A 24,417-nucleotide genomic window follows, 5' to 3' on the forward strand; every position below is an offset into this window, starting at 1 on the left:
TATCATGCAGTGTGTAGATCTCTTCCGACTCAAATGTTTTGATTTTTAACGTAGTGTGCTATATAATATTAAAATAATGATAGTCCATTTATGATTTACACAATATGACGTCTATACACACATATAATACAACATATAAACCATGCTTATATAATATGCAGCAACACGTAAATTCGAAAATGAACATATTTTTTTTTAAATGCTTTACGAAAAGTAGCCACTGTAACTTTCATCAAATAAACGGACCGTATTGATTTCCTACTACAGGATATAAACGTGACATTTGGCACCCCAGGAAATTGAATTTCTGGGACTCCACCCTTGTATGTAAGGTGTATAGGTACATACATTTCACTGTTCGGGATTTTCAACGGTATTTCATGATACATATATAATACTATGTTTTCTATACATATAGATTAAGATGATCGAGTAACTATATTACCTATAGAATTTACCGCATCTTGGTTCGTATAGTTTTCAAAATTAAATCGTAATAGGGCTCTTTCTCAACCCATCAAAACGTTTAATACACAACATATTTCATTTGTATTTATACCTAATCATTTTAACATGTCATAAAATATTATGTTTCACGTCCATTAACAAATTTATCCCTATAACACTGTGTAGGTAATGTATATTTTAATATATATAATATAGATCCCCTATTTCAATATGAAATATATAGGTATTAAAATAATTAAATAAGTAAATAAAAATGTACTTTTAAATCTTTACACATTATTTGTTAAATAATAAGCACATTACGTATGATAGATATTTTTAAATGAATAGTAATTAATAATTAGTAATTACCGAAGGTGTTGATTCTCAACTTAAGTTAGTCATTGGTTCAAATTTAAAAAGATAAAAAAAAATTTTATTTGTTAGCTTCTTGCCTTATGGTACTTGGAAGTATGGTAAGAATTAATTAAATATTATGTTCTTGATATTCAAATACCGTGGAGATATATTAATAAAAACTTGAAACTAAACATTTAGGTAGGTACTTTATTTATTTTTTAATTTGAAAATTTTATACTTATTTGATATCATGAAATATGTTAAAATTTCATTAATCGATAATTTATATCCAAATTTATAGATTCTAAATATTATTTACCAGGCTAATTGTAAAAAGAATAAAAAAAAATAAATTTGGGTCCCTTTTATTAAAAGTGACACTGAGCTTCCCATGGATTCCCGTTTTGACTAGTTGCGCCATTGATACATAATATACTAAATGTATACGTGTATAAAACCAAATCCATAATACCCATATATAACATAATCGAATGTTTAGAAGCCACAGCAGTGCTTTATACATTAATAATCGATCTATTTTATTCAACAGTGTTTATCAACCACTAAGACGTACAAACGCACAATGCATACCTACTTGATATTATCGATTACGACTAAGTTTTATGAATCCAAGTAGTAACGTTACAATGGCCTTTATCAATTATCATATTCAAAATATACTAACTAAAGATGCGTTTACCTTTGTTATAAATCCAAACAATAATAAACTATAAAAATACATCTGTCGACATAGCGTATGTATCAGGTGTATCTACCACTAATGAAATCTAAGTATTAATTATATGATATTTGTGATTGTATATAAATGGTATTAAAACGAATAATTTTTAAATATCTAGAATTATATATTTTGAAGAAGAAAAGTATTTAACTAATATTTTTTTTCGAACAAATAGATTTTATATATTAGAATTAAAATACAACAAAATCTCAACATTTGACCTAACTCTTTTTTTACCGTGTGCCAAATTAAACTCCACTTAATATTTATATCATATTAAGTTACTAACTTAATTCATTGCTCCATTGCATTAATTAAGACAAATATGTTCATTGTGCATATCATTTTTAGATATAAATAACGCAAGTCTTATTGTATGAAAAAAAAGAATAAGAGTAAAGATTTTGCAACTTAAAAACATCAGTATTGTATCAGCTGACTCCTATGTTTATGGTACAATGGATAAGTTATTGACATTTAACCTAATAATATTAAGTAAGGTTAAGCAATCTATCGATTTTTAACTTATAATAGTAGGTATATTAGAATATGGTTTTCATATTATTTTATACTCTCTATACATAATATGATTTTAATAATTTTATTATTATAATAATATGAGTTGCGAGTGTTATCGTGGAGAGTTTAAAAATAGATAAATACATTATTGGATAAACATTTAAAAAAGTAGGTAGTATGAAGGAATTAATATCTTTATATAAACTACTTTAATTTATTGTCCTTCGAAAAAGTGTCAATATTAGCTATGGGTATAAATTATTGCTGTTTACTTTCTTTCTTGGTCTGTACATTTTTTTGGCAAGTATATTATATTTCCAATTAAATAGGTACGTTTAAAATTAATTTTTCAAACTATTTTAATTTCAAAGTACTAATTGAATCTTGGCCTTTTCACAACTTACTAACTCGCGCCAGTTTAAAACAATGATTAATGTTCAATAATTTTTATAATTTTTATTGATTAAATGAAGTTTTACATTAATAATGAAAATATCTAGAGTATTGTTAAAAATGTGTTAACACTAGCATAAATTAAAAGGTATATAATAATAATAATAATAACAATAATTAATATGACATAGGTATCTATGTGTTATATATTATAGCATTATTGGTATTATTTATGAATTTAATACCTATAATACCTCTTATTTTTACATTAGTAAATACATTTTTTAATAAAAGTTGAATCTTATCAAGTTAATATTATATAAAGTTTTTTAAATATTATGAAGAGGATTGAGGAGTAGAAGTTATAAATTAGACCTAGTGATCCCTAAATTTATACAATAAACATCTCTAGGTTTTGTATTAATTTTCTAAATTACGGAATAATAGCACGTATCTAATAATGTCTGAATATAATCATGATTAGATTATTATTATTTATTACTATAGTTTAATAGATCATAATAACAGTAAAAATTAAATTTATTTTATGTTGTATGTTGAAGTGAATTAACCATATTATAGCTTACGCTAATTTAACAATATTAATCAAGACAAGTTAATACCTAATTTTGTAATCAAATTTAATATAATTTATTTTTTTCTACCTATTCACTATTATATTATTATACAATATTTTGCATTTATTAATGTCAATATTATGAAACAATTTATTATAATTTGTTAATTATATTTTATGTAATAGATACTGCAATAGTATCTACTGCATATTTGTTAGTGTCCCCGCAAAATTTCTTAGAATATTTTTCGAGTTTATATAAATAGGTACTGTTACTGTAAATAGGTTATTATTAATTTTATACAATGATCAATACTGAGCTCACTAATCAGTACATAATTATGAACTTAATATTTAATTTGTATTACTTCAAAAATTCAATAAAAAAAAAAAAACCAATACATTTTAAATTCTTAGCAAATTTCCTACAGTTGTAAAATTTTAGGTTAAGTATATAATAAATTATTTAATTATAATGCATTTACACATATCAATTTATTTAGAAGCTACATATAATTATTGAATCAAAACATTTTAATTTGTAATTCAGTAGATAGTAAAAGAAATAAAATAGAACAGATATGAACAATTATTTAATATTAAAATAAAATTATATAATGTTAAAAGTAACTAATACCTTAGATGATTCTTTTATCATTGAACATTCATTATTTCAAAATCTATTAAAGTTTTTAAAATTATTTTATTTTACATAACTTTCAGTCAAAATAAAACTACAAGTTTTTTAAAAAAGAAATATATATATTTCAATATTTTTTATCTTTATAATTTTTATATTGGCCTGGTGTAGCCCAGTGATTGGAATGGAATATCATTAACGTTTTCTGAGGTCAAGCATAGGCCGGTGCTCCTAGCTTCCGGATGGGTGACCACCCGGGCTTTTAGTCACAAATCCTCGCTACATATATACATTACACGTGTTCCAAACCGTACCCTCCCACACAGTAAAAACTGACTTAAGGCTAATAAGTAATAATCTTTGCTATTATAACTTAAAATCTAAAAAAAAGGATCTATATTTTTTTTACTTTATTGAATGACGACATAGATTGTTAATTTTATATTCTAAAGCAGAATATTTTTTTAACAATAAAAAAATATTAAAAAATGTTGTTTTATTTCGACTAGAAATTGTATAAAAAAATATTTTTAAATACTTTAATAGATTTTGAATTAATGAATGTTTGTTTATCAAAGAATTGCTCTATGTAGTATGATTAAATAGTAAGTATGGATTTTAAAAATTATTATTAATATTTGGAAAAATAATAAACTAATATATTTAGAAACTAACTTAATATTTGTAATTAATAAATACATATTATTTGTTAAGCTATAAATTTGCAACAAAAATATTAAAATTTTATTTATAGTATATATAAATTTTAAAATAAAAATTTTTTATTTTTTGTTTTATTTTCATGTATAAATTAATACGAAAATTGATTTACAGCATAAGAAATATTATTATAGGTAGGAACAAATTTCATTTTAACTAATATGTAACTGTTTTTCTATTGAAACACAAAAATATATATGTATACCAATTAATTATTTAACATATTTTTCATCTTAAGTTTAGTTGTATTTTTATTTGTACCATTTTGAAATCGGATATTTTTTTTAAGATAAGCTTGGGCATCTGAGCATTAGATTATTCGTCCAATGCCTAGATAGAAGAAGTACTGATAATCACATATTAATTATCGTTTATTTCAACATTCAAATATATTCATTCCTATAAGGTCAATGGTTAATTAAATTCAGTATTGCTGTTTACAGATGTACTTATTATTCTATCAATCTTTGAATAATTATGATTTCCATTACAGATTATCGTTCTTATTTTATATAAGAGTATACGATTGCTTGTTTAATTTGCTTTCATATTTTATTTGATTTAGCTTACATTTACATATATACGTCATTTATAAATCATAATATAAAAGTTATTATGAAAAAACGTAATTAAAATAATAAAACTCTATTGGATTATTATAACTAATTTATTTAATGTTATGTACCTATTAATTATTTGTCTTTAATTTTATCCAAAGCTTTTAAAGTTATAATATACTTACGTCTGTAAACCACCTAAACCTAAGGATACATTTTCAATTCTTTAAATAATCATTTTAAATGCAATTTATATTTTTATAAAACGTGTACTCTCAAAAATCCTAAACATCTCTATTGAGGTGAGAGAGACCAATTTTATTATTAATAGGACTCTGGTTAATTTTCTGAATTCTATAAATATTTGCACTATTTTATACGTAAATAAAATATTCTCTACATTAGTAATAAAATATGTATATTTATTTTTTATTTCTTTTGTTTGTACTGAGTGTTATATATAATCACTGAAACATTTATTACATCAAAAGACATCATTAATGCCTAACAACTTAATACGAACTGATACATAAATTATATTAAAAGCATATTTATTTTTATATGTTTACTTTTTATTCTTTTCAATTTGAAAAAACTATAATAATCTTGAATAGTTATTTCAATTATATGGTCGTAAATTTGTATAACCAAATACAAGTCTAATAAATTGGCGTGATCATCTAAAGTTACATTGAAGTGGTATTAAATTGTATATACCTAGATCCCTACAAAAATTTAAAATGACAATAGCAGATTAGCTGCAGAGGACCTTGAGTATGAGCTTCTGAATGACCCAGCTTAAATTCCCCTATAGGCTATAATAAACTAGTTGTAATTTGTCATGTAGTATTTGCGCAGTTGAGTTTTTTTTATTTAATATACACCCATATAATTTTTTGTATACTACAAAATTTCGTATGAAAATAGTAATGCAAGATTTGTCAAAACTATCAAAAAAAAAAAAAAAAAAATAAAAAAAAATAGGTATTATTATTTAAATTGTTTTAAGTTAAGTTTAAATATTTTAGCGATTACCTATACGTTAATTATTATACTGTTATATAATGTTTATAATGTTTGTCATAAAAATATTTATTAAATTAACTCCTAGATTATATAAAAATATTTATTGAATACATTCTGAAAACGTTTACTCAAAAATATAATTATAATTTTGATTTTCTGTCAATTGAGTTCATGCTACCTAATACAGATGTTTAAATGTTATATTGTTCTACGTATCAAACATTAATTTTAGTCACGTACGAATTTATAATACACATTATGGTAATTATTAAATCATAATTTATAAGTTATAGCCAACGTTGACTTTTCGCTTTACATAATTTGTGTAGTAGAACTACGTCAATACATCAATTTTAAACCTATATTTTGTAGCCAATTTTAGGAGTATTAAAAAATTACAGGTCTTCTCTTTGCAATGAAATTTATTTCAAAATTATTACGATTTTATTTCTTCAACATTCATATTGTTTCTATACTTACACATACATAGTTATGTATCAAATTATACGAAATAAGAATACAAAATAACTTAATTTGTATATTAAATATGTTATAATGTTAAAGTATACTAATATTCATGTTACACAAATTATACGAGTCCTAGTTATAATATATTACTATAATAGACGTTCATTCATATAATTACCCAATGTAAATAGGTTTATTAGGTATATCAACTATATAAATTAGTTAGTTAAAATAAAAAACATATTCGAAGTAGACGTTTTTTAATGAGCAAATACTTATAAAATCTCAAAATTTTTACACAATGATAATAGCTATTTTTTGTGCACATTTAGGTTAGAAGCATTATGAGTATTATGAAGTACTTATTAAAAATTACCAACTCTAATTTGTAATTATAGAGATTTTAAAATAATCGATTGTTAAGAATTATTTAAATTCAAATAGCTTATTATTTATTGTTGTTTAGAGTCTATGCGATTATGATTTATATTATTTTTATTTTTATAAAAGTAATGTCTTACTTATACACAGATTGTAAATCTATTCTTAATTTTAAAATGTTTGCATTTGTATATCAATCTTAACCAAGTGTTGTTAAAAATTTGATTTATCAGTTTTGAGTTATTTAAAAATATTAATATGTTTAATGTGTTAATTAATACGTGATTTTTTTTGCTACTATAGCCTCTGAGATTAATGATGCCTGGTTGTATTTAAAACCAAAAATAAAATACGAGAATATTTATTTTTTAATGGTATTTTATTATGTAGAAACATTCATACTTGATATTTAAAATGTAATTAACAAATAAAAGCTACATTTACATTTGAAATATTCCATAAACAAATCATACAACTTGAGTTTTTATATTTACAGATAATAATATGAAATCAATTTTGGATTAAAAATTCATTATAAAAGCAATATAGGTACAACAATTATTATTTTTTTAAATCATTTCATATTTTTAATTACAGTATTAGAATATATTTATGCACAGTAGTTGGAGTATATTGCAGTAGAAATTTAATAGGTATTAGTTTCATATAGGTATATATTATTACTTTAAAATAATTTATTATTATGATCGAAAAAAATAATGCTGAATGAAGTTGATTTATAAGAAACGTAATTTTATTTTACCAAATTTATCAAAAATCGTATACATAAGTATATATATTCTACATATATCAATATAATTATATACGAGTAACTTATGGATATTGGTTAAATATATTTCCTTGCGTAATATCATTCTGATTTCTAGTTCGTTATCTTAGGTGAAAATAAGTTAGAGGCTTAGCAATTAGTTGTTGAATTAATCGAACAACAGGACATTCTCATTACATTCACCACATCTGGCAACCCTGCACTTACAGCTTTACTAATCATTCATCTATTTTACTAATAGGTAACAAGTGATATTAACATCATAATGTGTATCTACATCTTCATTAAGTATTATAATTTCATAGGGTGCTTAAAATCATAATAATATATAACTTACAGAAAAAATAAAAAAAATAAAAACTTTTCTCAACAAAACAACTGTTAATTCATTTAGGTAATCTATTTATTCTTTATATACATAAATTTTGACTTAAAAATAAATAAATTATAATTTTTAAATTAATATTTTAGTCTTGTGTTAGATAAGATATTTTGTCTCACTTTCGTTGCTTTAATAAACTTGTTAGCAATGTTGTATACTATTACCTATTGGAGTTTATTTTGATACCACGAAAATTAGCATTAGGTTATCAAAACTAAAATCCTTCAAAATGTATTGTCTTAACTAACTTAACTCTTAATAATCATTATAAGTATAATAAAAACGTACCTATAATATTACGCATTGTTACATAAATACCTCACCTTATAGAATGGGTCATGTAGATCATCTTCAAAGCTTGAGAATTGTATAGCACCCCAATAGATAATGCTTATGTTAATATAAATTAATAAAATATTAAATTTTGCCATCTTATATGCAATGAGTTCAGATTTATTTTATTTTTTTTTTTTTTGAAAACAACTTGATTAGGTTTAAATTAGGTTAGAAAATTGAATGATAATTTTCTGTTTTATTTTGGTTTTTTTTATGTAATTAATCGTGATAATTTTTAATTCATTGAAATTAGTTGAAATCGTCAATAATGAATTGTTATAGTTTATAATTATAATTATTTAGTTAGATCTTAGGTATTGTTATTTGCATAGATATCGTCAATCGAAATTAAACAGGAAATACCATTTAGTATAAGCCATCTATTGGACTTAATACACTTAATGTATTGTAAAACATCGTCTAGAGCGCAGCACACATTACTCGTCACTTGTCAGTGTTTAAGTAATCTAGTCATAATACATTTTGTATTACAATACCTATTTTATAATTTTATTTTCATTATATTAAATTAATTTAAAAAAAAATAATAAACATTTCTTTTTGTGTTCAATTTGTTTGTTCGGCATAGTTTAATAATTATATTATTATAATATTAAATATTTAAATAAACTTATTAACCATATTCTCTTCACCGTGAAGATAATATTTATACATGATGATTGTACTTGCACGGTGTATAGGAGGTAGGTTTTGAATAGTGTGAGATTTTTTTACAATAAAAATGAACTTCATGGTCAAATCCCATGGTCATAACTTATAACAATATATAAATTTATTTATTATCTAGAAAACCGCCAAAATGATGATATATAAATTGATTTTTATTTTGAATTTATCAGACGTGTTTTAAGCCCTCTCAAGTATAATATATTTCTTAAAATTGTATGACGTGTTTATTTAACATAGTATTTTAAACATTGTAATACTGTTGTTGATATTTTACGACATGTTATACTAATAAATAATAATATTAGACGTAATTAAAAGAAACGAAAAATACAAAATAAATAATTTGTATTTTATGCTATAAATTAATTATTATCAAATTATTATTATTAAATTACCATTAATTAATACTCATGCCGTTACTCTGCATACTTACAATCTATATTAAATGTATACAATTCGTGTACACTGTACAATGTATTCAAAATATTACATTATACCGGTACCTGTCACCTCGTTGGTAACTATACATATAATGATATATAATAAATATTATGATACAAATTACAAACAATAGTTGTGTTTCAATTTAATTTGACATATTATTTAGATAATACCTAATAATTTAAATAAAAAGTATATTTATATTATACTTAGATATTTATTAATGTTTTATTAAATTAATTGCCGATCATTTTATAATGACAATTCATTTCTGAAGTAAGATTTTGCTTAAAATTTCGTATTTTAATATTTTGCTGATGATTCTATTAAAATTTGTTTACAATCATTCTTAGAATTAAAAATACCAGGTAAATTATGCATGTTGTTGGGAAAATATTTATTTGTTGTTTTTTTTTTTTTTAATAACTAGTGTTTCAAGTGAATTTTTTCTAGAATTTATAACTAATAATCATTATTTAGATATTATAATATAAACGCTAGCGCGTGCATATATACGCATACATACCTACACCGTGTCCAGTTGATTTATAATGAGAGCCTATACGAGATTTTATTTTTTATATTGTAATTTATGTATAAAGAACTTTAATTGTTTACTATTGCTAAATGCTACATGCTTGTAAGACGGTGTAGTATCTTACTATCAGTTACAACTTTCATAATTTTTTTTGTATTAAAATGTCAATATTTAACAAAATATAAAGATTTATTGTTTGCAATAACCTCTAGTAAATATTTTTAATTTTTTATTAAGTGATTTGTAAAATAAAAACGCGAACTCAACACATTTCTTAAATTAAAAAATTAAAATTGTATATGTATTATATATATATGACACTGAATCTTATTCCTAACACTGAAGTCCTTTGGAGACGCTAAGTTAGTATAATTGTAAGTAGGTTAATTAGTTGTTTAAATTACCTGACCGCAATTTTCGATGTCTATAATACAACTTGGCGAAATGGCGACTAGTATACAAACAATTTAATATTTCATTAAATGTGTTCTAAACTGCATGTTTAAATTTAATGTTTTAGAAGCATCATAATTATTCTAAAATATACAATATAATGTTAAATAAATTGTAACATGTAATTTATAAATGTAAACGAGCTATGTATTCTTGTCGGACCTAATATTTTTGTTTTTTAAATTAATTTTCTCTTTAAATCCAATTTTAACTGCATATTATTCGTATACACACCTAACAAGTTATATAAAATGCAAAATCGTTTTAGTTATTTTAAATAATAATGAGTGTGTTGTGAAATTGTATAATTTGTTTTATTCCTCAACTTTATATTTAATAAACATTAGTTACCTCTCAGAAAAACATTACGATTAATTAGAATTTATGCCAGCGGTGATGACTGATGACGTCTATTAACCTTGATCTTTGTTCACCTAGTAAAGTGGTAAGAGAATATTATTTGTGTTATTATAATACCTATACGGCCATATACATTAAATTTATATGTATCTATTTATATTTAATAATTTAAACTTAATATAATTTTCATAATTTATTTAGAAAATAAAATTGGCCAGAGCGTTTTTATTGCTGGTTTTTTAAATAGTTAAAATAATTATTTGACACTTAGTATATCGAGTAGTATATGGGTTATAGCAAGGTTGATGATAATAGATGTTGCGGGTTATTCATTCATCAAATTATTTTTATTTACCTATGTCCTATATTAGTATAATTTAATACATATATGTATATGATTATAATATGAATAACACATATCACTATTTATTTTTAATTTACAATTTATATGTATGTAACCATTATTATAATAATGTTTATATATATCAATTGTATATTATTAACGTTTCCAAATTGGACTTTAAATATTGTTTAATATAATTGTCAAACATTCATTATACAGAAGTACATATGTTACAAGTGTTTTAGAACTAGAAGTCGAGATAAATAACTTTTTAATTGCTGTACCGTTTTAGTTTTACAGGTAGTTTTATGTTTATTATTCAGGTTGATAGTTGTATATACGGCTGTATGTAAACTGCGGCAAAATTTACCTTTTTCAAAAAGTCGATATGTAAACTGCGACAAAAAAAAAATTAAGATTATATAATCTGCCACAAAACCGAAAGATATATCATACAAACTGCGGCAATTTAATTAGATACCTATTGTATTATTATTTATTTATTTATTTATTTTTTTTAATTAAACAATTTTTTTAAATAATTTTTAATATAATAATAATATTTTTTAATTTTAAAATTGGTTTTTTGATTATACAATCATTATGATCTAATTTTTAATAATAATATATTTTTCAATTTTAAAAATTGGGTTTTCTTTATTTTTACGCCTAGTACTTTAAGAGATACTAATAGCTGCCATAACACGTAATACGTATAAATTATACCTAATTAAACAATAAACATGTATAAGTATATAAAATAAATTGCCGCAGTTTGTATGATGTATCTTATCGGTTTTGTCGCAGATTGTATAATCTTAATTATTTTTTTGCCGCAGTTCACATATCGACTTTTAGAAAAAGGTAAATTTTGCCGCAGTTTACCATCTCCCGTATATACAATAAGAACGTACCTAGACATATTAATATATTATTATTATCCTTTATCAAATATACTTATTGTAAAACAACTATTGTCCTCTCAATTGTTTCCTATATTTTTTACAATAGTTAAATTACATACCTTTCAAAAACTATTTTAAATTAAAAATACCTATTTAGAAAGCATAGATTTTTTTTTTATCTACCTAGGGGCATTATTTCACATTATTTTTAAATCATCGCATTCAATATATGATGGCGATCAGTGGATAGTGATCTTGAATTTTATTAATTATTATAACAAAATAAAATAATGTCGTATATAAATATTGTAAACCAGTAAGTCTATTAACCTGTGTGATACGTTAACCTTCAAATGATTGATGTGTAGTAAAAATTAAACATTTTTTATTGTATTAAAAACTTATAACATATATTGAAATATACAAATAATAATTTGTTTAATCTTCAGACATCTTTAGTTTTACTATAATCATATCTATTTAAAAAATTTCAATTTAATATTTATTTTTACACTGAATAAAATAATGTTCTTAGTTGATTTCCTATTATCTTATTTAAAAATTGAGAACAGAGATAAATTTAGATACGAGTGTATAATAGTATAACAAAAACAGTTATTTGTACCTACATCCTATTTTTACAAAAAAATACATTTCTTACTATTTAAGTATAATTAAAAGCCCAGTAATTAATAAATTCTAAATGTTTCACCCAAAACTATGTGTAAAATTAAAATATTATTTATTTTTTTTTATGAATTTGTGTAGTTCAACTCTTATCAATTTTTATACCTTAAGTATTAAGTTCGAAAGCTATTTTGATCTTAACTGAATAGTATTTAACATTTTTATAAATTATTTGTTGTATGTTATCTGTTTTTATAACAATGCATAATTTGATATAATTTTAATACATTTCTTACCTTATTTCATACGTAAACTTATAAAACTATTAATTCGTCAATAAATTATTTGAAATTGTATTATTTTATTATTAGGTATATTATATAAATATTATATAGTAGATACTAGATACTGCTCACTTGGCTTCCTAGTTATAAATATTTATATATCAAAAAGTCAATCAATTACAGAACTATGACTTATTTTCAGAATTGGGGATCTAGACATATATTATTTTGTATTTTTTTTTTTTTTTCAGAAAAAAAAAAACACTAGGAAAAATCACAATCCTGGTTATGCCATTGTAATCGATCATTTAAATAGGTTAGAGTACTAGAAATTTATTTCTTAAGAATTTTTTTTGTCTTTATAGTTTAACCTTGCTATTGGTTGTATGTACTTGTACTTTGGCTGTCGTTAATGGAGTACAGTTACGAGAATTGCATGTGGTGAAACATTATAATTTTACGATCAGAATAATCCGAGTAATCAGAATAATTTTATTGTTATTTTTGATTCTTAGCGAAACGATAAATGGATTAAATTTATCATAATGTGTTTTTTTTGTGTTTAAATAGAAGATAAGTTTTCAATAAAATGCTTAGGCTTTCAAAAACAAAAAGTGTTTTGGATATCGAATTGAATTTAGTCTCTACTTTTGAGTAGTCAAACTTGAAATTTCCCAGTGTTTATTTTTCTTAATTTATAATAATTAAGAAAAATAAACAAAAATTAATGGAAAACGTGAACTTTTATATAAAGATAATTTTCGATAAAATTGATTTTGTTTATAATTATGTAATTCGAAAACAAAAAACAGTAGAAACTTAAGATTTTTATCAAACATTTATTTTATTAATTTCTATTTACAATCATATTTTCTAAGTATTTTTGAGCTATTTTTAAGCAGAAATTTTCAATTTTTTTTCTTTAAATGTCCATAAAAAATAATTCGCTGGTCAAAACTCATGAAAATTGAATGCAAAATCCCACAAATGTTATTCTTATATTTGTATAAAAATATTAAAAATACTTAGACACAATTATTTTTATATGCATTTAAAGTTTGAATTTTAAGGAAATTCGTAAAAACTTTTCATTTTATATCTTTATTTTTGAAAATTTAATTCATTATTTTTTTTTTTTTTTTCATAATGAAGCCGTAAAATTTAAAAATATATAACGATAGTTATTTTTTATAGACATTTTAAGTTCGAATTGGGATGAAATAATATATAAAGATGTTAATAATTATATTATAATTTAAAAACATTCGTGGAAACATAAAACTTTTACCTACGTTTATCATGAATTTTACTATACGCATTGATATTTTTGATTTATTTTAATATAATATCTATTTATATCATGAGTTTATTGATGCTGTTTTAAGATATTTACACAAAGATTAAATTAAATTCCAATTTATGAATGTTTATAAAAATGAATAAATGCATATTATTATAATTATTAAATACTAAATTATCAACATTATCTAAGAAAAAATTATATCAATATATTGTAGTACTTAAAGTAAAACAAATGACTAATAGATGATGAAATTTACTTAGTGATGTAGAATAACTGACTGTTTTTGCTTAAAATACTTTTTTCGTGTATAACATTATATCATTTAATTCAAATTTAACACACACTTAATAGTGAACAGCGATTCTACTTGCCTATATTTTTCTAAATAATGTTATTATGATTAATATTATATTGATTTGACTTATCAAATTTAAGTTAAGAATATTTATTAACGATTTTATTCTGATTGTAACATTTGATAATGGTAAACGTTGATGGTTGATGTGTAGATGACAATTTTAACTGCATATTATAAAATAATGTATCATAATATAACCATTTAACTTTTTAATTATTAATAGTATTTTGTATGTGTCACATTAATCAATGTGAATCGTATACAATTCAATTCAATCATATTTAATTTTACTTATATAAGTGTTATCAAAAAAAGTGTTTTTACAAAAAAGCGATTACTCCCTTCAAAGACGCCGTTTTCATGAGTCATGACAAGTTCAAAATAGTTAAATTGCATGTAAGAAATTTCTTAAAAACATATAATTTCTTTCTATAGATTATGAGTACTTTCAATTAAAAATAAAAAGATAAGTAAAATTATATCGTTAAAATGCTCTAAAGGGGAAATTGTAAGTTTTATTTTATTTTAGGTATTGTATAACATATACTTATTTGTAATTAGAATTAAAAAATCTGTGTTCTATAAAATTATTTATAAAAACATCCATGTCTTAGACAGTGGACTAAATATTAATTAATTTTTATTGACTGTTTAATTGATTTTTAATTTACAAATTGTAAATTTTTAACAATTTCAAGGATAATTATTAACTGCGAACAATTAATATATATCAATATTTTGATACATTGAATTTTATTTATTTGTATTAATCAAATTCAGTATAACAATATAAAATTGTTAAAAATAACTCATATTTATTTGGGATGATAGTTTATTGAAAATTAATGTAAAATACTTAGATGGCATGAACTCCATATCGATATAAAAAAATGTCAAAAAAATAGTACGATGGAGAAGAATATTTGCTTGTAATAACGACTTAATGTTCTGATCTCAAACCATTCACTAACAAAAATATAGCTTATAAATAACAAAATCCACATTTATTTTTATGAAGGTGTTAACCCATATATAATATAATGACACAATATTATCCTTGATAAATATTGGAAATGTATAAAGTAATAAGGTAGGGTAATAACTATTTATGCAACTTTATGCGTTATTGGTACTGAATACTGATAAATCTTGTGTTAATTAATGTGTTAATAAAATAATGATATAAAATAATCTTGTAGAAATTCCTATATTTGGATCTTTCTATACATTTAAGCTTATATATTTTATCTATGTACAATATATCAATACTAACAGTATGTTGTTTAGTACATTTAAAAAACATGCAGATAGGTATACATAGTAAACATGTTTTTATATTTTAACTGCACAAGTACGCTATGGTATGCAAATATATAATATTATTCAAGACGAAAGTATACTTAATAATGTAATAATATTACATTATTATCTAGTTTTTAAATAATAATTACTCTTTCCCGTATTTTAAACGTGTAAATGTTCATTCCTACTATAGTGGATAATACTACATAAATTCTCAAGTCTCGATGCATATTATTATCATTAGGTATATGTTTGTTTTAAATTATATTATGTTCACGTGCAACAATAATGAATGGCTTAATCAAAATACTGTCATATTTAAATAATTGTAATTTAATAATTACCTACCTAAGTTTAATAGATTTGAAAACTCTTATAAGTTTCCTGGTTAAACTATAAAAATGGTTACACAATCGATAATTCAGCTATAGAGATAAATATATAGACAATAATTTTATTTCTGTATTCAATTATATACTATGCTTAGTGCGTAAATGTCCATGTCATATGTGACTATTTTTGATATATTATTGTATTAAATAACGAATATATTTTGTTTTTTAACTGCAATTTAATGTAATGATAATGTTAATATCATTTTGGTGAATACCTAAATTTGAGATTTCAATAAAACATAGAACGATATCAAATAATATTTATTGATATTGTAGTGATTTATGTTTTTATACGATTTATTTTTAAAATTAAGAAACAAATTAGGAATGTAATATGTAGAAATATGTAAAAATATAAGTTTAACAAAATATATACGATAAAAAAATGATTTAATGGTACGTATACTATATAATACTATGTTAAATTATTTTAAATTATTGTTTATATTAAATGAAAGTTTTATATTATGACAATAATATTGATTTATACGTTCATTTTTAGAGTGTAAGAACATTTAAAATTATATTATATAGTTTATGTAACTAAATAATATTTGCGTCCTATAGCTTTTCCCGTTCATATATTATATAAAAAAAATAAAATAATGTCTATACAGTTATAAATGTTATAATGTATGTCATTCGAGTTTTTTATATGACGCAACTCACAATAATTTAACTTATTAATTACTTACCATACTTAATAGTAATTTACTGTATTTGTATATTTAGTAATTCGTTATGGCATAACGACCGGCGATTGATACATACTTATTTTAATTTTAATTACTGCTTGACGTAAACATATTACTTAGTATTGATTATCTTTGTATGCTTATATATAAATCAAAGGCGTACAAAAATGTCATCTATTTTGAAATAAAATACGCTTTTTAATTTTTACCGAAAATACATAAGTGTATATATGTATAATCAATGGATTTTCACTTTTTTAAAAGAATTATCAAATAATATATTCATACTTCAATGGTTTAATTATGAAATGTCTAAATGTTTCGTTTGAAACGAAAAAAAAAACACAAATTTTCATTATTCTTTTGTTGTTTATTTTGCTTTGTACTTATCCACACTATATTTATTTTTTATACCTACATGACTACATTCATTACTTTAAATGTGTTAATACATTTATCGTATTTACGTAAATATTAATTAAACAGACATTTTAAAAAACCTAATACATATATTCGTTTATATTAATGAATTGTATCATATAATTAGTATACTTTATTATCTGGAAATCAACATTTTTTATATACCTACGTTAATGAAGAGGTATCTATGTAATTACACAACGAATATAAATTAAAATTGTATTACATATTATATTATAACTTAAAATATCAAAATATTTATAACAATAATTACAATTACCTATTATATAATATAGTATATATTATATATGTGATTAATTTTTGACAAAATTAATTATTTTTAAATTGTTGACACTATTATTATTGCGATATTTATGAATAATTACGAACAAAGTTGTAACAAAATGCCATAAACCCTCGTTGTGTTTTGTAAAAACGATTACGTGTATTGATAGGTTTTTCAAGAAGTTGAAATCGTAACCAAAAGAAGTTGCTTGAGAGCAATTTAATTTCAGTACCAACATAAAATATAGAGATCTTATCCCTTGAGTAGGTAACAGTAGTCAGTGGTGTGTTGTATGTATAGGTAGTCTGAAATAAATGAAGCGACCCGAATTCCAAAACACAATACAACGACGAGTAGACAGAATGCCACTATTTAATTATATTAAAGCATCGTCTGTTTATAGTTGAACCATTGTAACTGTCTGTAACTCATAATAATATGCGAGTAAAATGATGACGGGGATGGGATTATCTTAAGTCTGATCACACGTGTTCAAAAATACCAAACATTAAAGAGTGAAGCCCTCCTCCAAAACGTTGGGACAATTGCCACTATAGTTTTGGTTGACCAATTTAAATAAAATATCAGTATCTATATTCCTACCACTTCTACATTGATTATATTACATAATATTATTGTGATACAAAATTGTAATGTACTATTGTGACGTCAAACATCCTCTCCAACCACCTCACAAAAATTTCGAAGGGAGGTGGTGGTGGCATGTGTGCGAATACTATTATTTTAATTTAATACTACGTAATCAGATTATCTATATATTTATAAGTATTTATAAATGGCAATGTGTAGTTAATTTATCGTCTAAAAATTTAAACACAATCAATTAAAAAAAAAAAGAAGAAATATTTTTTGTAAAGAAATACCAGAAACGTTTAGAATTTTAGCAAGTTAAATTACATCCGATGGGCAAGACCGAACAAACTTCAGATGGATTTTCCACCTCATTCATATTAATCCACAAACAAAGATACACTGACATTCCAGTGAACTGATGTAATTATACAAAAACCAAAATACACCGAGTGTCGCATTTTATACTTGTTTGTTTATTTCACCAGTGAAGTCAGGTAACAAATCATAATAACATAATAAAAAAACAGTATTCCATCGAAGTTAAGTTTATGACCGAATTCATCGATCTTCAATGTCCGTGTGTCGTAACAATAAGCACCACCGTCGTTGCCGCCGCCGACAATCAATAGAAAATAACTGACGACGCGACGGAAAAATGCGCACCTACTCAACCGACGTCGTTATCAAATTCGGACCGCATATTATTAATATTGAAACAATAACGTATTTTAAAACATTTCAATAATGCGATGTGTCGGTGAAAATAGTATAATATACAAAAACAAAATAACAACAACGACGGCGGTTCACGGAGATACCGGCGGTCACAGTGCCGCACTAGGTCGTGACGTCACCGATGGATAATAATATGGCTGTTGCGTCCACCGCCGCCGGCGCCGTCGTCACCGCTCTACCACCGACGCCGTTCTGCGTGTTGCACACACTTACTTGCACATCCCACCCGACACCCGCACCGGTGTAATCGTGGTGTACACTGTACACCGCTAGTTGTTACAGGCGTACAGCGAGTACTGCGGCCGCCGCGTCAGTGAGATCGGTAGCGTTTCGTGTCGCCGATCGCTGGCTGGCTGGGACGCACGCACGCACACGCGTACGCTCGATGTTCACACACAACGGTTTCTGTCGCCCGACCGACGTCCCGTCCCCGTGTGCCCGTCAGTCGGCCATGGTTTCTTGACGTGCGAGCAGGCTGCCGCGCTACCACAGCCACAGCACACCACCGCAGTGCACCGCGCACACAAACACGCGCACCGCACGACACCACTGTTGTAGTGTTTGTACCACCCGTACAGTGTACGGTCGACGACGCTGCCGCCAATAAATAAAATAACTTTTGTATTTTCATTTTTCGAAAATAATTCGAATCGTTTCCGTTTCGTAAACGCACGGATTCGTTTACCGTCCCGTCATTTGGACGAGCGGCGCGCCGACGAGACGACGGATTTTAAACAACGACGGTACTTCAGTCGCGATATTTTGTACGGCGGCAATCGTCTTAACGCCGTAGGGGTGTGCAATTACCGTTGTCGTACCCCGGAGAACACGCGCCATCATCGTACCCGTACCGTCGCGCCGTTCAAAATGTCTACGTGCCAGACGACGCCATTTTACTGTCGCCATTGAAACGCGTCGGTGTCTAGTTAGCACGACCGTGTTTCCTGTGCTCCCGACGACGCCACCGGTCACCGACGTCTCGGCCGGCCGGCTTTTGTTGCTGTACTGTCTACATCCACTTAACACTGCCGTCGTGTCACATCAAGATCCGATTTTTGTAGTCGTTTCCGTGTAGCGTCTCCAATCGCCGCCATGTCTAAGGTCAGTTTGAATACGCGTCGGTGATTGCCACCGCTATTAATGTGTGTGTATATGTGTGGCGATGGTGGGGGAAAAGAGGGATATGTTTTTGAAAAAATATTTTTAAAATTAACCATGGTTGTGTATGCGGTGTGGTCTTTCTAGTTTTTGGATTTTTTTTCCCCGCTACTCGTGTCTTTCTAATTTACAGTAAGGTCATTAATGTTTTAATATTGATATCGATAACCGACTAAAACGATTCCGAGGAAGAGTTAACGTCTTGTCGTCCACGCCTCATCTTCGTTGACTGTGTGTGTCGTTTGAAGAAATCGAAATTTAGGACGCTCGTCTACGATGATTTTTTTGGCTCTCGGTCAATCCGAGTCCGACGTTAGCCGTTTGATGGTTTAGGTACTAAAATTAGACGGCGTGACATACGTCAGCCACTGGATTCGGAACCGGTGGGCCCAGGTATAAGTACCTGCTGACGATCGTGCGTGCTAAGGTTTATAATAAATTATGTGTCGGTCTTGCATTTCCGCAATCGTTGAACGCCGCCCGTCGTGATAACAGTTATCGCAGTCGACTGATTTTTTTTCGCGCGAGTAGGCCGTTGATGTTGTGCTTTCGTTTTGTGGGTGGGTGGGTGGGCGGGTGGTGAGAGGCGAAACGGTGAAAACACCTGAGCGGCGATATAACACTCAGATCTATCTAAATAACATCGATAACAACAATAATTGTTGTAATAGAAGGTCTATGCCGGCATATTAGCTTACTTTCGCTCCGAAAATCATACGAATTGATTTTATAATCCAGTTACCTAGTTATTGTTTAATATTTTATTGTGTACAGCTTGAGATACAGCTATATGACTTATTTATCCATGAAAAGTTCAAAATCGATTTGTTTATTCTTGATTACGCTTATCAAGTATCAACAAAAGTGAAATATAAAAAGTACAATTATTTAAGCCCAATGTGGGCTATCGGAGTTTTCAAATTCCAAATCATGGGTAAATTTGAAGATAAATTGTTACATTTATTAAACAATTATATCGAATTATAATTATTCAAGATTTTATTTAGATTTTTTTTTTTAATACAATTTAATGTTGAAGTCAAATGTACTAACTGTCTGAGACTTATTTCTATGTTTTTCCTGTACATTGATTTCAATTCCTAATATTCTGTTAGCTACTTCGATGTATTATTAAGAATTAAGTTTCATTCTTATTTAAAATTATTAATATACTAAATACTAACTAGTAAACTAGTATTATGTTAAATAAATACATTTCAAGTCGTTAAATAATAAGTCAAACTTATGACTAATTCTAGTATTTGGAAGTTTAAATTATAACTTTAGTAAGTACTATTAATTATACTTACCTATATTAAACATGCGCACAGGATTTCTTCATTAAGAGAGTTATGAAAAAAAAAAATAGTATTATAAAAAGTATTGTATTTATTTCATTTTTTAAATACATGACTGTTTATTAATTATTGTTTTTCGATCATATATTATACTTCAGGAGTCTTGTAGAGGTAAACTTCTATTTAATTTGATAAAATCAATAGCTGTTAATGACCTAAATGAAAAAAAGCGACGGGGGGATTAAATCTCCCCTTTGTGTTTGGCCTGCTATCTTTAATAAATCATAGATCCTCATACATTTTAATTTTGTCAGTTTTTTTATCTTGATTTTTATAAATATATTGACAAATTACATTAAATGCTCATTGTTTCTGATTTAAATAAATATATCAAGTTCATTGTTATTTTATTGGATTGTATGATCGTGAAAACAAATCATTTTTGTACACTAAACCGTTTGGTTTGCTAGTTTTGAAAAACAAACTTTTCTATTTGTTTATTTTTTTTATCTCGTTTTTATATTTCAAGTTTTTTAATAAGATAATAATAAAATTGTCCTACTATACCTACTTAATTGGTTTTGAATTTATTACACCAGTAAAAAGATACGCGTGTATCCTAGTTAGTGACGTCAAATATCACAGCTTATAATATGCGTTTATTTATCTTTGAGTGAAGATAATGTGTATTTTTAATGTATTAAATATTAAGCCATTACTAGTCTAAACAAATGAGTTTCATCGTTTATTTTTCTTTGGTATCTAATGTTCTAAATTTTAATCCTATTTAGTGATTTAGCGTGATTCGGGCACAATCGACTACTTTAAAATATTGTCTATAATTTGTTATTCAAAAAAAAATTTGACTTAAAGATTATAAATAGTTAATTACTAATTAATTGATTAATGAATACATAAATCGATTTTTTTCTAAAAATTTAACTTGAGTTTTGAATTAAGCTTCATTAATAAATACTTTTAAATTTAAATTATATAAATTGCGATTGATTTTTCTTAAATACTTGTTTGTTTATTATTAGCTATTAAATAGTAAAGTTTATAGTTTATAATATATAATAATATAAAAAAGTAAAATTAACTATTTATTTATCTATCCATTCTTGTTCTTTACATGAACTTTCAAATTCTTTATAATATTTTATCGGTCAACGAACTTTGCTCAATTTGATTTTGGTAGATATAAATGAAAAATAACATTTTATTTATAACTATTTGTACTACCCATGCATAATGTATTAAAATATCCAATAATTTGTTCGTAGAAAATACTTAATTAACATAATATTTTGTCTAAATTATTGATCAAATAATGAATATTATTTGAATTATTATTCATGATAGTTGGTAGTTGATTTTACCATCGAATTATTGATAACTATATCGACTAAGTTAGTAGTGATTAGCCGATTGTACACGTTGTTAGTACTTTACTAGTATATCTTAACTAAAGTTTAGAATTTTTCGGTGGTCGGCATATTTTAAGCATTTTAATTCTGATTTCACAACATTTTCTTTTTGAATGATTAAAGTTTAAAACTCTTATTGGAGACCATTAAAAACTGCCCTCGGAATTCTTTGATGCCTTTAAAATTCGTCGAAATTTCATTTTTTCTGAATATACCTATCTAACAACGCTAAAGTTAATAGCATAGGTATCTAAATAACACATACGTATATAGGATAAATCATTGAGAATTATATTTTTAATTATAATTGTCATTTGTGAGTTTATTTTTAAAACTATCCATATCAGCAAAAATAAAATGATTAGTTGTTTTCTCATTTCAATAACTTCAAATAGGTAAAATACTTTTCATCAAGTTGAATCATAAGCAATAGGTTAGTACTTATGACGTGTATTTATATTTATCATTGCTTTAGTCAATCAGTTATTAGTTTAAATTTGAGATGTGAGATAAGCTTACAATAACCTAGTCCCGAAATTTAGTTATGTACGTTTACAGATTTATTATTGCAGATTTACTGATTTAAATCTATATAATGATAATGATTTACCTATTTGTTTAAATTTGATCTATATAGGTAAAATATAAATTTGAATGAATTCGAAAGTGTCTTACCTAGTTATTTAGTATAGGTTAACATATTAATGACCCGATTTATACTGTTGTATGATTATACTCATTATTTTACTAATAGTGAATTATGAATAAACTCAATAGTTATATATTTTGTTCCAACATTCGTAAAATGAAAATAATATTCTCCTTATCGACATTTACTCGGAAATGCAAGGATTGTAGGTATAATAATTGTAATCTGTGAAATAAAATATAATATTTACTATTTTATATTTATTTTTGATACCACTGAACTATGTCTAAAAATTCAAAGTCCCTACCTACTTATATCAAAATATAGTTACGTATAAGTTTATTCAATTGATTGATATTTAATATTTCGCTGTAAATAAATTATAGGTACTCGTTTATTAAAATGTACTTATAATTATTAAATATTACTTAAAATGTTTGAAAGATAAGAATAGTTTCAACTTTGACGGTCTTTAAAATTATAAAAAATTATAATTATTAATTGGGTGTTGAAAAACTTGTAAATAAGTTGAGTACATGTTACCAATTTTCTTAAATTATGTATAAAATTATTTCGGCTATATATATTTTCAATTTTCATTCGACATCATAATCAAACAATGAAAAATGTATTTAAGTGGAAACTTATACATTTTAAATTGTCATTATTATATAATCATTTTATATTGTTTTGAGATACGAACGAGTATTACGATTATTCCTTGTTTTAGTGTAGTGAATATTGATTGTAAATAAACTACTGTCAATAAACAAATTACTAATTGGTACGCAGTAACGTTTAATCTATTGTCTTCAAAT

The 24,417-nt window shown here is 24.9% G+C and overlaps 1 protein-coding gene across 3 annotated transcripts in view; it reads left to right on the top strand.

Annotated features, from left to right (window-relative positions):
• LOC112603314 overlaps positions 1–24,417 on the top strand; it is a 63,771-nt gene that overhangs the window by 23,942 nt on the left and 15,412 nt on the right. Inside the window, exon 1 of one of the 3 annotated variants that reach the window (XM_025351834.1) lies at positions 19,413–20,168. The exons of the other annotated variants lie outside the window; for them this stretch is intronic. Within the exon in view, the coding sequence (XP_025207619.1) occupies positions 20,160–20,168 (9 nt within the window). The 5' untranslated portion in view covers positions 19,413–20,159. Of the gene's footprint in view, positions 1–19,412; positions 20,169–24,417 lie in introns of those variants that run through there. 3 annotated transcript variants of the gene reach the window in all.

This window comes from Melanaphis sacchari, unplaced genomic scaffold (assembly GCF_002803265.2).
Source record: "Melanaphis sacchari strain LSU unplaced genomic scaffold, SCAv2.0 Contig105_pilon_pilon, whole genome shotgun sequence".
NCBI classification, from domain to species: domain Eukaryota; kingdom Metazoa; phylum Arthropoda; class Insecta; order Hemiptera; family Aphididae; genus Melanaphis; species Melanaphis sacchari.